We start from the raw sequence: 14697 nt of genomic DNA, 5'->3' as shown, positions 1-14697 counted from the left end.
GAAACCTAAAAAAAAATCCGAGTTTTTCGGATGAAAATTCCAAATTTGAAAATTTCCAAACTGAAACTTACTTTTATAACTTGAAAATTGATTTAAAATATTGTTCAAACAAAATAAAAACTATCGGCCTGAGCGGGGGTTTGAACCCGCGACCGTTTTTTATAATTTGTCCCTCTTCCCACCTGAGCCAAAAACACCCCAAATTTGAAATTTTGAAAATCATGGCTAAGCTCTAAATTTACACTTTCTAGGCTCAAAATTACACGAGAAATCCAAAAATTAATGTCATTTTGCTCTAGGACAACGTTGAGCCAAGTTATGGGCTTAAGAAGCTCCGATCGCCCGAAAAGCCTGAAAAATCTAAAATTTTCAAATTATCCAATATTGGTGTCATCTATATAGCAAATTTTGTGCTGAACACGATAAAACATGTATTTTCTGGATGACTTTTCTAGTTTTTAAGATATTCCAGAAAAACTGGAGAGATTTCAAAATTTTTCAGAATTTTCTCATTCTCTCCGATTTTCATATAATTTTTTCGGGGTTTCTTGTTTCCACTACATTATAGTCAAGTACTAACCTCTAGACACACCTGTAATCTCCAAATGTTTTACCCTTTCTATCTCTAACCACTCTCTGAAAAATGTGCACTCTCTCGCCGTCTCATGTTTGCTATCGGTCTTTGGCGTAAGAATAAGGAGAATTTATTGCGAAATATTGATTTTTTTAGAAACACCTTTATTGTTATTTTTCATTATTTATTGGCAACAATTTCTACTTGAAAAACTGAAAATTTTTGGAAATTTGAAATTTTTTAGCGATTTTTCCACCTATTTCGGGGAATATCTCAAAAACTAGAAGAGATATCAAAAAGTTGTCAACTGAAAAGTTGTTCAGCATAAAATTTGCTATTTATTTGACACCCATATTGAGTATTTTGAAAATTTCAGATTTTTCAGGCTTTTCGGGCCCTCGGAGCTCCATAAGCCCATAATGTGGCTCAATGTAGTCCTAGAGCAAAGTAACGTAAATTTTTAGATTTTCCGTGTAATTTTAAGGCTAGAAAGGGTAAATTTCGAGCTTAGCCACTATTTTTAATATTTCAGAGAGGGGGAATTTATGGCTCAGATGGGTAGAGGGACAGTTGGGCGAAGTAGGGTAAAAGCAGGTCAGGGGTTCGAGTTCCGGTGCCTGCTAAATTTTTTTTCATTGCAATTTAAACATGTTGAGATCAATTTAAACCTCTGAGTTCACAAAATTTCAAAGAATTCCCGAAAACCTAGGAAAACCTTTTATCGATTTTTCCACCTATTTCGGGGAATATCTCAAAAACTAGAAGAGATATCAAAAAGTTGTCAACTGAAAAGTTGTTCAGCATAAAATTAGCATGTTATTTGACATCAGATTTTTCAGGTTTTTGGGCCCTCGGAGCTCCTTAAGCCCATAACTTGGCTCAAAGTGGTCCTAGAGCAAAATAACTTAAATTTTTGGATTTCCCGTGTAATTTTAAGCCTAGGAAGTGTAATTTCAGAGCTTAGCCATAATTTTCAAAATTTTAAATTTGGGGTATTTGTGGCTCAGGTGGGTAGAGGGTTGGCTGTGTGCGGCTTTGAAAAAGTAGGTCAGGGGTTCGAGCCCCGTTGCCTGCTAAAATTTTTTTAATGATTTTTTTGATTGGTGTGTATGACTATGAGCTTGAAAATTGAAAGAAATCTCAAGAAAATAAAAAAAAACAATTTCAAAAACTTCAAAAAATAATTTTTTTTTTATTTATGGATTTTTCTTAAACTCTTTTTTATACACTTTTTACTAGCTGACTTAACAAATTCCTTCCAATTTTCCCTGAATTCCATGCAAAACCCATATTTTCAGACAAATGATCACCCCATTCTCTTCTTCTCCATCTTCATCCACTTCTGACTCCCAGACACCTGAAATTACGGCAATCGGCTTTAAAAAATGTGCAGTTTGTGGTTTAGATGCCAAGGGAAAGCATTTTGGAGCATTTAGTTGCAGAGCTTGTGCCGCTTTTTTTCGGTGAGTTTTTTTTTCGACAGTTTTTTAGAATTTTCTCAAAAACTTTTAGATTTTAGTGGAAAATAATACTTCCATCGTGTTCAGCACAAAATTTACCACTTATTTGACACCCATATTGAGTATTTCCAAAAAAATGAAATTTGAGCACCTCAAGGCTCCGGGAGCCCATAACTCGGCTCAAAGTGCCGGGAGAGCGATAAAGTTTAAATTTTTGAATTTTGCTTAAAATTTTACCTCTAGAAACTTGCAATCAAAACCTCTAACTTGCTTATTTGAGATTTTCGGCTTATTCCGGCCTAAAAAGGGCCTATTTCGGCCTAAAAACCTATGTTTCTAGAACTCAGCCAGTAAAAGACTCACAACTCTAAAAAATCTTGAGAAACTTTAAATTTGTGACTGAAAGCCTAAGAATTTTTAATTTTTCGATATAAACCGGGCCTGAAAAAGCCTAAATTGGCCTATTCTGGCCTAAAACTCAAAACTTTCAGAACCTAGTCAATATGGGTGTCAAAATTTTGGAAATTTCATGGAGAATCCGAATTTCCTACTAAAAAGTGTCCCCGAATGTCCCATGTCCCGACAACGGGACAAATTTTGAAATTCCCGAAAACACTTTTTTTAAATTAAAATTTTTTGAAGGTTTTCCTTTTTTTTTGTTTCTTCTATACATATTAGGTGTTCTGAAAAACTGAAAAATTATTCACAAAAAAAATTTTTAATCCTAAAAATTTCAGCCGAGCCTCCACCCAGTCTGCCTCCATCGGGCCGTGCAAAAAATCCCGGACCTGTAACTTATTCAACGGAAATGGATGGTTTCAGTGCAAGAAATGCCGTCTGGAACGGTGCTATAAAGTCGGAATGACCATGAAAAGTAATTCGGGGGGAAATTTGAAATTTTCGGAAAAAATTTTTTTTTTAAAGATTTTTCGAAAAAATTTTTTTTTTCAGATTTCCAATTCCAACGGGACCATATTCGATCTAAAATTGAAATTATAAATAATAAATTGCCTGAGGTAAATTTTCAGCCAAATTTCACCCAAACCCAAATCTTTTCCCATTCAGAGCATCGAAAAACTAGTGGGCCGCCCGTTTTTTGTGGTTCACTGTAAGCCGACACTAATTGAAATTCACACTCAGCAAAATTTAATCGATTGCCATGATTTTGTGGAAAAGGGCCGAAGGATACTGTTTGAGGTAAGCTTAGCTATCGATTTTTAGGCATAAAAATTGAATTTTGAAAATTTGTCCCGCCACTTGTCGGGACATGGGACACTCGGGGACACTTTTAAGTATGAAATTCGAATTCTCCATGAAATTTCCAAAGTTTTGGAACCCATATTGACTAGGTTCTGAAAAACTCGGTTTTTGGGCCGAAATAGGCCTTTTTCAGGCCGAATATTGAAAATCCGCAGAATTTCAGTCACAAATTTAATTTTCTGTAGAACTTCTGAAAAATTAAAATTTATAGTTTTGATCCTGAAAAATGAGATTTTTAGGCTGAAATAGGCCGTTTCAGGCCGATCTAAGCCGAAAATCTCAATTTCTGCTGCTTTTTTCACCAACCATTCTTCGCAAAAATCTAGTTTATTCGACACCTCTATCAAGCAAGACTAGGACATTTTGATTTTCAGGCAATTAGGCCGATTCAGGCCGAAATTTGAGTTTCCAGGAGATCTGAGACAATTTTGAACCTAGAATTAGAATTCTACTTGAAATTTCCAAAATTTTAAAACCCATATCGGCTAGGTTCTGAAGTTTTGGATTTTTAGGCCGAAAAAGGAGATTTTAGGCTAGATTTGGGCCCATTTAAGGCGTCAAACGTTTCAGAAACTAGTCGATATGGGTTTCAAAATTTCGCAAATTTCACGTAGAATCCGAATATCGCAGTCAAATTTCATTTCCAGGGCTCTCCAACCCCGTGGGGTTCTGATTCCTTGCAAAAGCTGGCTCGCGGAGTTCGGAAGTTGGCTGGAAACTACAGTAATCCCAAAGTTAAGGTGATCGAGAGCTACGGGATGGCCGAGACGTTTGCATTCTGGGAAAATGATTTTCTGCGGGCCGCCACGTGGTTTTCGTATTTCGACGATTTCCAGCGAATGTCTAATGATGTTCAGGTGTTTTTTTTTGTAGTTTGTAGTTTAGTTCAGCTACCACAACCTATTCAGATATACTCGAAATGGCCCGAATTCGAAGAAAAAAAACTTTTCAGCTAAAAACTCAAATTTCGGCAATTTTTCAGTGTTATAGCGGCCAAAAATTAGATTATATTCAATTTTCACCCATTAAAGGTGGGGTACCGAAATTTGAGACTTTACTTTTTTAGACCTAAAATGGCCCAAAACTACCGAATTTCGTAATGAGACGAAAATTTTTCAAAAAAAAGTTATGGCTGCTCAAAGTTTTCGGAAAAAAACGGCCTATTTTTAGCCGTTGTTTCCAAAACTTTGAGCAGCCATAACTTTTTTGTTGAAAAATTTTCAGAACGTCTCATTACGAAATTTGGTAGTTTTGGGCCATTTTGTGTCTAAAAACGCAAAGTCTCAAATTTCGGTACCCCCACCTTTAATGTATATTTTAATCATTTTTCACGCGTTTTAGCTTAATCTACTGAAAAACGCGTAATAAACCATTAAAATATACATTAATGGGTGAAAATTGAATAAAAACTACTACTTGGCAGCTGGCTGTAACACTGAAAAATTGCACTGCAACTTTTTCCTCTCGAGGGACGAGGAAAAGTGGTTTCTAGGCCATGGCCGAGGGGCCGACAAGTTTCAGCGGCCATTTATCTTGCTTTGTTTTCCGCCTGTTTTCTTTCGTTTTTCATCGATTTTTTCATTTTTTCTTAATAAAACTGATAAATAAATATTTTTTGCAGATGCTAAAACAATTTCCAAGTAAAAAAATTATGTATTCAGTCGGCAAGCAGCGATGAAAGTGGGCATTGTAATATGATGGATTACGGGAATAAAAAACCCAAACTTTTTCTGAAACATGATACATGTGATGCTTAGATGCTGAAATTACCTGATTTTCATAACGAGACCGCTGAAAAAGTTTTGAGGTTTCCAAAATTCAACTTTTTTGGTGAAAAAGTCGAGATTTTCGCACAAAAAGTAGAATTTTGGAAACCTCAAAACTTTTTCAGCGGTCTCGTTATGAAAATCAGATAATTTCAGCATCTAAGCATCATATGTATCATGTTTCAGAAAAAGTTTAGGTTTTGTATTCCCGTAATCCATCATATTGCATTGACCACTTTCACCGCTGCTTGCCCACTGAATACATAATTTTTTTACTTGGAAATTGTTTTAGCATCTGCAAAAAATATTTATTTATCAGTTTTATTAAGAAAAAACGAAAAAAATCGATGAAAAACGAAAGAAAACAGGCGGAAAACAAAGCAAGATAAATGGCCGCTGAAACTTGTCGGCCCCTCGGCCATGGCCTAGAAACCACTTTTCCTCGTCCCTCGTGAGGAAAAAGTTGCAGTGAATTGGCGAAATTTTCGAGATTTTAGCTCTTAAAACATGTTCTATTTCTATTAGAATTTCCACCACTTTTTATAGTTTTAACCACCTGAAATCCCGAAAATTTCCAGCTAAAAATCCTTGCCGCCACGTGGCATGTATGGTCTCGTCTGGATAAGTTGGCAATTACAGCGATGGGGCGACGGATGAAGATGTGCTGCGGTGATTGTGTAATGTTTTCGCATAAAAATGAGTATTCAATGATGGATATGAAGAATATGGAGTTGGATTTGACGTGGTGCTCACGATTAACCAATCAGCAAATGCAATTGTAAGTACTTAGGGTTGATCAACAAAAAATGCGGGAAAAATTTTCACTCCCAGAAAAATATGACGTCAGCAAACTCTATCTCTAAACACCCCGCAATTCTCGTAGATCAAACCAAATAGTAGTTTTTGTAGCGGAAAATTTCGGAAATACGCTTAAAACCCCCTCAGAATCACCCGAAAACTCGAAATTTTTGTGACAAAATCCTGCGAAAGTGTGCATTTTAGGCTTAAACAGCGCCAAAATGCTGTAGTTTGTAGTCAAAACCATCTCCAATTCGATTTTCTTTTCCGCGAAAATTTCCGCGAAAATTATTAATTTTCTCAGTTTTCTGGCATTTTTTCCATTAAAAACTCTATTGGAATTGCTTCAAAATTCCAAAAATTTGTAGTTTGTAGTCTAAGCAGCGCCCAAAATTGAATTAGCAGCGCCCAAAACTTGTAGTTTGTAGTCTAAGCAGCGCCCAAAATTGAATTAGCAACGCCCAAAAATTTGTAGTTTGTAGTCTAAGCAGCGCCCAAAATTGAATTAGCAGCGCCCAAAACTTGTAGTTTGTAGTCTAAGCAGCGCCCAAAATTGAATTAGCAACGCCCAAAAACTTGTAGTTTGTAGTCTAAGCAGCGCCCAAAATTGAATTAGCAGCGCCCAAAACTTGTAGTTTGTAGTCTAAGCAGCGCCCAAAATTGAATTAGCAGCGCCCAAAATTTGTAGTTTGTAGTCTAAGCAGCGCCCAAAATTGAATTAGCAGCGCCCAAAACTTGTAGTTTGTAGTCTTAGCAGCGCCCAGCGCATTTTCAGCAGAATTTCACCAATTTTCAGCTTCTACGACACGTCAGAAAACCACATAACCTACAAATTTGCCCAAGAAATGATGAATTTGAACCCAGATGACGTGGAGCTGTCCTATATGCTGGCTCATTTGGTGCTCGGACACGCGGGACGCCGATTTCGAGGCGAAATTCAAGAAAATTGCGAGAAAATTATGGAAAAATTGGCGAATAATCTGCATGATTACTATGTTAATGTGAAGGAAACGCCGAGATATTCAGTTCGCCTGGCGCAGATTTTGAGAATTATCCGGAAAATTAAGGTTTTCTTAGCTTTTTCACTCTAAATATTGATAAATTAATAAAATTTAACACATTTTTGCAGGAAGAAGTGCTCCAAATCCGCTCAAAACTCCAATTGGCCAAGGTTTTCGACGTTCACACGATGCGATTTTCTCATTATGAGTATTTTGAGGATTTATAATTGATTTTTATTGAATAAATTAACTTTAAATCGTGATTTTTTGAGGTTTTTGCAGGTTTTTCGATGAAAAATGACAAAAAATAAATTAAAAAAATCGAGAAATGCGCCAAGCACGCAAAGTGCGCCAGCAAAAGTCCAAGGCGCGCTTCCGGATTTTTCGAAATTTATTTTTATTTTCAGTTATTTTTTCTGATTTTCCGTTGTTTTTCAATGAATTTTCGAGGTTTTTTAGTGAATTTTGCATTAAAAAACTCGAAAATTTAATATTTCTTGATATTTTCTCCCAAATTCACCAGTTTCATCGCTAAAATCTTGCGATTTTCGGCAAAAACTGTTTTTCAGGTGTAAATGGTGACTAAACGTCATCAAGAAGCCGTGGTGACTCGGGGAGCCATCGAAAATGACACAATTTCAGCGGTGGGTGCAAAAAAACCTTAGAAAACTTACAAAAATCAAATTTCCTCCTAAAATTTCCCAATTTTTCAGGTCGCCGCCAAGTTCTGGGCTCCATTCACAGCAGAAACTCACGAAAATTTCGACGCAAAGCTCATCGACACAATTTACGACAATGAAATGCTGAAAACCTCGTTTAATTCGCGAAAAATCATGATGCTCGAGTTTTCGCAGTACTTGGAGGCCTATTTATGGCCGAATTACGTTCCAGAAAAAGCCTCAAAGGCCTGGAATATGTCGATTGTTGTGATGATTAATGAGAAATTTCGAGAACGAAATTTGGATTCGTGGAACTGTTTCACGAAGAAATCCGAGCACTTTCCGCACTTTTTTAAGAGCATTTTGCAGCTTTCGTTGCAGGAAGAAGGGTGATTATTCGAGATTTTAGCGGAAAAATGGCGAAAAAGCTCAGAAAACTCGAAATTAGCTCGAAAATTGAATTAGCAGCGCCCAAATCTTGTAGTTTGTAGTCTAAGCGGCGCCCAAAATTGAATTAGCAGCGCCCAAAACTTGTAGTTTGTAGTCTTAGCAGCGCCCAAAACTTGTAGTTTGTAGTCTAAGCAGCGCCCAAAATTGAATTAGCAGGGCCCAAAACTTGTAGTTTGTAGTCTAGCAGCGCCCAAAACTTGTAGTTTGTAGTCTAAGCAGCGCCCGAAACTTGTAGTTTGTAGTCTTAGCAGCGCCCAAAACTTGTAGTTTGTAGTCTAGCAGCGCCCAAAATGTCGTTAGCAGCGCCCAAAACTTGTAGTTTGTAGTCTAGCAGCGCCCAAAATTGAATTAGCAGCGCCCAAAATCTTGTAGTTTGTAGTCTAAGCAGCGCCCAAAATTGAATTAGCAGCGCCCAAAACTTGTAGTTTGTAGTCTTAGCAGCGCCCAAAAAACCAATTTCATCGCTTTTTGCTCATTTTTAGCTGCATTTTGCGAATTTCATAGCAATTTTTCGGCATTTTCGCTCATTTTGCACCTAATTTCGAGCAATTTTCTTGTTTTTTTTCGCGAAAAAAGCAAAAAACCACTGAAAATCACCACTATTTAAACGCGAAAAATGCGATTTTCCACTAAATTTCTCCCCAATTTTCACCAAAAAATCCTTCGAAATTTTGCAGACTCGCCTCCTCAGAACACTGTGCTCTTCTGACATTCCTTGTCAACGCATTTGGCTCCGTTGAGACACCAATTGTGCACAAAGAGACACGAAAACTCGTCTCAATTGAGATTTGGGCCGGTCTTTTGGACTCACAACGCGAAGATTTGTTCAAAAAACAGAAGAAATTGAAGAAAATTTGGGAAAATGTGCGGCAGAAAATGACGGCGGCGGCGGCGGACAACAACGAGTTCGAACGGACTTATTTGTGGAATTTAATCGAGAAATTTAAACGAGTTTTGAACAGTTTGGAGCCAAATGAGGCTCAGGGTACGTGGAAAATGCTAAATTTTCCGGAAAAAACGGAGAAAATCGGTGAAAAACGCCGGAAATTCCGTTTTTTTGAAGAGAAATGCGAAAAATTAAAGAAAATATTAGTTTTTTATCCGAAAACCGTAATTTTTTTTCGATTTTTCAATGAAAACCTCATTAAAATCTCTTGAAAATGACGAAAAAACGTGAAAAATTCACAGCAGCGCCCAAAATATTGTAGTTTGTAGTCTAAGCAGCGCCCAAAATTAAATTAGCAGCGCCCAAAACTTGTAGTTTGTAGTCTAAGCAGCGCCCAAAATTGAATTAGCAGCGCCCAAAACTTGTAGTTTGTAGTCTAAGCAGCGCCCAAAATTTGTAGTTTGTAGTCTAAGCAGCGCCCAAAACCAAATTTCATCGTAATTTACACATTTTCAGCGGATTTTCACTGATTTTTCCGATGTTTTTAGCTTTTAGCATCTAATTTTGAGTAATTTCTCAAATTTTTACATTTTTTATGGTATTTTCAGCATTTTTAGCCCATTTTTCGGGCAAATTTCGAGTAATTTTCAGAAATTTTGCAATAAAAATTCTATTTTTTCGAGAAATCAGCAGTTTCTCCAATTAATTTTTCCCTAAATTGTATCAAATTCCAGCTAAGAGTTCAGCGCCAAAATTCAAATTTTGTGATTTTTGAACTAAAAAAAGTCCCGGAAAATGTGTTGTAGAATTCGATTTTCGCGCGATTTTTTCTAAAAAAATTGGTCTTTTTCATTGAAAATCCACAATTTTTGCAGAATCCGAAGAAGGAGAAGTACGTGATCCAATTGATTCGATCAAATATTGCGAGAGATTCATCGAATTATTGATTGATTTAGAATCAATTCTTCAAACGAGACGATTCTTCAATTCAGTACTTCATTCATCACATATTCTCACACATTGCCTGCTTTCTTCGTTGATTTCCACTGACGCTGGTTCGCTGTTCTTCCAATTGGTTCAACTCCTCAAATTTTACGCTAGATTTGAGATTGATGATCTTTCAGGTGCGGGAATTGGCGGCTGAAAATTGAGAATTTTTGAGAAAAAACGGGCGCTAAAATGGTTTAAAAAAAACATGGTACAACATGACATTTTGAAGAAATCCGCATAAAAATCGTCAAACCCCGAAAATTGGCGTTTCTACAGTGAATTTCGTAGCCTTTTTACTGTAGAAACACGTCAATTTTCGGGTTTTTGACGATTTTTATGCGGATTTCTTCAAAATATCATGTTTTGCCACCATTTTTTTTATTGAAAACTAGTATAAAAATATAGAAAATTAGGTACTTGATTTTTCTGAAAATTGAATTTATTTCAGTCGAAACACAATTGATAAAGTGCTCAGAAGGCCATTTTTGAGCACTTTATTAAATTTTTCGACTGAAATGTATTTTATTTTCAAATAAATCTAATGATTTTCTATATTTTCACATTAAATTTCAAATTTTGAGTTGTCGAAATTTGTTTTTATTGCTTTATTAGACTCAAAATCGTCTGATAACACCGAATTTCATAATGAAACTTTTTTGAAAACTTCTCAAAAAAAGTTATGACGGCTCAAAAAATGGCCAAAAATTAGTTAAAATTTGAAATTGTATCGGCTTTTCGCAGCGGCTGGAAACTAACATTTTTGAAATCACCGTTTAATTTTGTGTATACAACTCGATTTAGGTACATTTAACGTGAAATTTGGTAACTTCTGGTGATCCATCGACCTTAAATGTATTACGGGAACAATAAATCATGAGAATGCGTACGTGGAGCATTTTATTTGACGCGCGATATCTCTTAGCGAAAACTACAGTAAGAACTTAAATATCTATAGTTATAGTTAAATATCTATAGATATAGTTATCTATAGTTATTTGAGTTTTTACTGTAGTCTTCGCTAAGAGATATCGCGCGTCAAATAAAATGCTCCACGTACGCATTCTCATGATTTATTGTTCCCGTAATACATTTAAGGTCGATGGATCACCAGAAGTTACCAAATTTCACGTTAAATGTACCTAAATCGAGTTGTATACACAAAATTAAACGGTGATTTCAAAAAAGTTAGTTTCCAGCCGCTGCGAAAAGTCGATAAAATTTCCGATTTCAACTAATTTTTGGCCATTTTTTGAGCCGCTATAACTTTTTTTTTTTGAGAAGTTTTCAAAAAAGTTTCATTATGAAATTCGGTGTTATCAGACGATTTTGAGTCTAGTAAAGCAATAAAAACAAATTTCGACAACTCAAAATTTGAAAATTAATGTGAAAATATAGAAAATCACTAGATTTATTTGAAAATAAAATACATTTCAGTCGAAAAATTTAATAAAGCTAATCAAAGTGAAGCTTTAACTTACTTAATTACTAGTGTCCATATCTCGTTACCCATAAAATTTAGCAGACAAGTTTCAACGGACAATTTGTTTATTGGTACTTTTAAAACAACTTTGCAGTTGACAATTTTTTTTATTTTACCCGTCAACGGAGCTGGAAGTCTTTGAAAGTAGGTCCTTTTCGTGAAAAACTCTAGAGAAAACAACAGTGGTTTTCTCCTAAAATGACATTTGATCCTCCAAAATCGTAGAAATACCCAAACTAATGCTGCTCTTTCAACCCAAGCACTTTTTGAAAAAATGTTGAAAAATTATTTTTAGAGAAAAAAATTTGCATACATCAGGTGGGAGAAAAGTGAAAATTTATCAAAAAATGAAAACTTCCAAAAAGTTTCCAAATTACTTTTATGATTCCCAGGAACCAAAAAATTTTTTCCGAAGTTACCAAAAAACGGAAGAAACCGTGGTTTTGTGCATATTTCATGCTAGAGGAAATATTCAAAAAAAAATTAATACCTAGTGGGGAACGAACCCGTGACCTTTAGATTAATGAGCACGAGAGTTCACCAATCGGCCATTCGAACGGCGGCTGCAGTGCCAAACTTTTATGTAGCCACTTCTACACACGAAAAACGGCATTTTGAGCAAAAAAAGCACTAATTTTTAAGGCCGAAAATTTCAGCTTTGGGGCAGACTTTAGCAGATTCCAAAAACTGATTCTTGTAGCCATAGATCTGATCTTCCATTTTCACTTTGTTTTGTCCTCCTAGCGATTGCAGGGGTAACACCATTCCCTAGTGAGCACTTTATCAATTGCGTTTCGACTGAAATAAATTCAATTTTCTGAAAAATCAAGTAAATCCTAATTTTATATATTTTTATACTAGTTTTCAATAAAAATGGTGTAAAAACATGGTGCAACATGATATTTTGAAGAAATCTGCATAAAAATCGTCAAAAACCGAAAATTTTCGGCTTAAGCGAAAATTGGCGTTTCTACAGTGAAGAAGCTACGAAAAATTCAGCTAGAAACTGCGTTTTTTCTCAAAAATTCTCAATTTTCAGTAATTTTTTTTCCAGTCAAAAAATTATACCCTAATCTTACAGGTCGTCAACTAACGCACAAAGAAGTCTCAGAACAACACTATCAAAGTGTGACACGACTTCAAAAAGCCGCTTTTCGACTTTTCAACGAGACAATGAAAGAGTTTTACGTGTTAAATGTCAGTGGAGTCGACACTCGAAGAGCACTACAGAAACAATTTGGAGATATGAATCATGCGGAAGTCTATCGATTTGCCGAATATTTACATTTGGTTCCAGCTTTTGGAGGTACTTTCCGCGAAATTTGGAGTTTTTTTTTTGGTCTTTTTCTCCGTAAAATTTGGACCAAAATTGGACGATAATTACGAAAAATTGAGGAATTGAATGAAAAATTGGTGAAAATTTGGTGAAAAAGTGCAATTTTCGAAACAATACTGAATATGACACTGACACAATCGTGAAAATTGCAAAAAATACGCTAAAAACTAGCTATAATTGTCAAAATTCATAAATCTCGTTTAAAGTTTCAGGCAATTCTAGGAATTTGTGTGAAAAACGGCAAAATTTCTCGAAATTTGACTAAAAATGAGCAAAAATCCAAAAAAAAAAATGGTTGAAACTAGCTTTTGATGAAAAAATTGGTAAAATTCCGCCGAAAATGAGCAAAATAGGATGAAATTTGATTTTTGCGCTGCTTAGACTACAAACTACAATATTTTAGGCGCGGCTAATTCAATTTTGGGCGCTGCTTAGACTACAAACTACAAATTTTGGGTGCTTAGACTACAAACTACAAATTTAGGGCGCTGCTTAGACTACAAACTACAAATTTAGGGCGCTGCTTAGACTACAAACTACAAGAATTTGGGCGCTGCTTAGACTACAAACTACAAATTTTGGGCGCTGCTTAGACTACAAACTACAAATTTTGGGCGCTGCTTAGACTACAAACTACAAATTTAGGGCGGTGCTTAGACTACAAACTACAATATTTTGGGCGCTGCTTAGACTACAAACTACAAGTTTTGGGCGCTGCTTAGACTACAAACTACAAATTTAGGGCGGTGCTTAGACTACAAACTACAAAATTTTTTTTTGTCGCTGCTTAGACTACAAACTACAAGTTTTGGGCGCTGCTTAGACTACAAACTACAAGTTTTGGGCGCTGCTTAGACTACAAACTACAAATTTAGGGCGGTGCTTACTAGGGAATGACCAGAATAAGTGGAGCGATATTCAAAAAAAATATATTGTATCGGAAAGCTGACATTCTCTACTATAAGAATATGACTGAAATTTTTGCCCATTCGGGCTGGAAATCTGAAATTTTTACGTCTGAAATTCTACGTTAACTCTTTTCACTATCCCCAATTAGTACTCCCTGCAACAGCGAGATGGCCGAGTGGATAGAGTGGATGACAAGCATGGTGGGACTCTGGGGTTCAATTCCACCCTAACGTAAAATTTTTCAAAAATTTAAACGTGTTTTTTCGAAACTATATAAAAGCCCAAATTTAATTTTTCTGATCGATATCAGCATGATCAATGTGTCGACCAACACCATAATGATTCATTCAACATCTTTTCCCCTAAAATTTAAACTTTTTTTCTCAAAATTGTAACTACAACCATGGATCCCCTCATATAAACAATTTTATTCATAGCGAATAATATGAAAAAAAAAATTTAAAAAAAGTTTAAATTTTAGGGGAAAAGATGTTGAATGAATCATTATGGTGTTGGTCGACACATTGATCATGCTGATATCGATCAGAAAAATTAAATTTGGGCTTTTATATAGTTTCGAAAAAACACGTTTAAATTTTTGAAAAATTTTACGTTAGGGTGGAATTGAACCCCAGAGTCCCACCATGCTTGTCATCCACTCTATCCACTCGGCCATCTCGCTGTTGCAGGGAGTACTAATTGGGGATAGTGAAAAGAGTTAACGTAGAATTTCAGACGTAAAAATTTCAGATTTCCAGCCCGAATGGGCAAAAATTTCAGTCATATTCTTATAGTAGAGAATGTCAGCTTTCCGATACAATATATTTTTTTTGAATATCGCTCCACTTATTCTGGTCATTCCCTAGTTAGACTACAAACTACAATATTTTGGGCGCTGCTTAGACTACAAACTACAAGTTTTGGGCGCTGCTAATTCAATTTTGGGCGCTGCTAAGACTACAAACTACAAGTTTTGGGCGCTGCTAATTCAATTTTGGGCGCTGCTTAGACTACAAACTACAAATTTTGGGCGCTGCTTAGACTACAAACTACAAGAATTTGGGCGCTGCTTAGACTACAAACTACAATATTTTAGGCGCGGCTAATTCAATTTTGGGCGCTGCTTAG

At 35.8% G+C, this 14697-nt stretch overlaps 2 protein-coding genes across 2 annotated transcripts in view; both read left to right on the top strand.

Annotated features, from left to right (window-relative positions):
- Positions 1-1865: 1865 nt before the first annotated feature.
- On the top strand, positions 1866-7122 carry nhr-243 (Nuclear Hormone Receptor family). Its single transcript, NM_075285.4, has 8 exons — positions 1866-2037; positions 2772-2908; positions 2986-3050; positions 3100-3231; positions 3942-4151; positions 5639-5838; positions 6655-6925; positions 6988-7122. Exons 1-8 carry the CDS (start codon positions 1877-1879, stop codon positions 7084-7086), a joined length of 1275 nt encoding a protein of 424 aa, NP_507686.2. The 5' UTR covers positions 1866-1876; the 3' UTR covers positions 7087-7122.
- Positions 7123-7428: 306 nt separating this feature from the next.
- emb-4 overlaps positions 7429-14697 on the top strand; it is a gene marked incomplete at both ends in the record, with an annotated part of 34690 nt that continues 27421 nt past the window's right edge. The window contains 5 exons of the mRNA NM_001269902.2: positions 7429-7503; positions 7573-7907; positions 8646-8953; positions 9730-9978; positions 12406-12630. Of these exons, the coding sequence (NP_001256831.1) occupies positions 7435-7503; positions 7573-7907; positions 8646-8953; positions 9730-9978; positions 12406-12630 (1186 nt within the window). The remainder of the gene's footprint in view (positions 7504-7572; positions 7908-8645; positions 8954-9729; positions 9979-12405; positions 12631-14697) is intronic.

This window comes from Caenorhabditis elegans, chromosome V (genome assembly GCF_000002985.6).
Source record: "Caenorhabditis elegans chromosome V".
In the NCBI taxonomy this organism is placed as follows: Eukaryota; Metazoa; Nematoda; class Chromadorea; order Rhabditida; family Rhabditidae; genus Caenorhabditis; species Caenorhabditis elegans.
This window is presented reverse-complemented; position numbering and strand designations above follow the sequence as displayed.

Bases quoted from the DNA above. Each gene is read 5' to 3' on its own strand.
- nhr-243 (NM_075285.4), top strand. From the start codon at position 1,877: ATGATCACCCCATTCTCTTCTTCTCCATCTTCATCCACTTCTGACTCC. The intron at 2,909-2,985 runs GTAATTCGGGGG...TTTTTTTTTCAG, and splicing joins AGTCGGAATGACCATGAAAA to ATTTCCAATTCCAACGGGAC. The intron at 4,152-5,638 runs GTGTTTTTTTTT...GAAAATTTCCAG, and splicing joins GAATGTCTAATGATGTTCAG to CTAAAAATCCTTGCCGCCAC.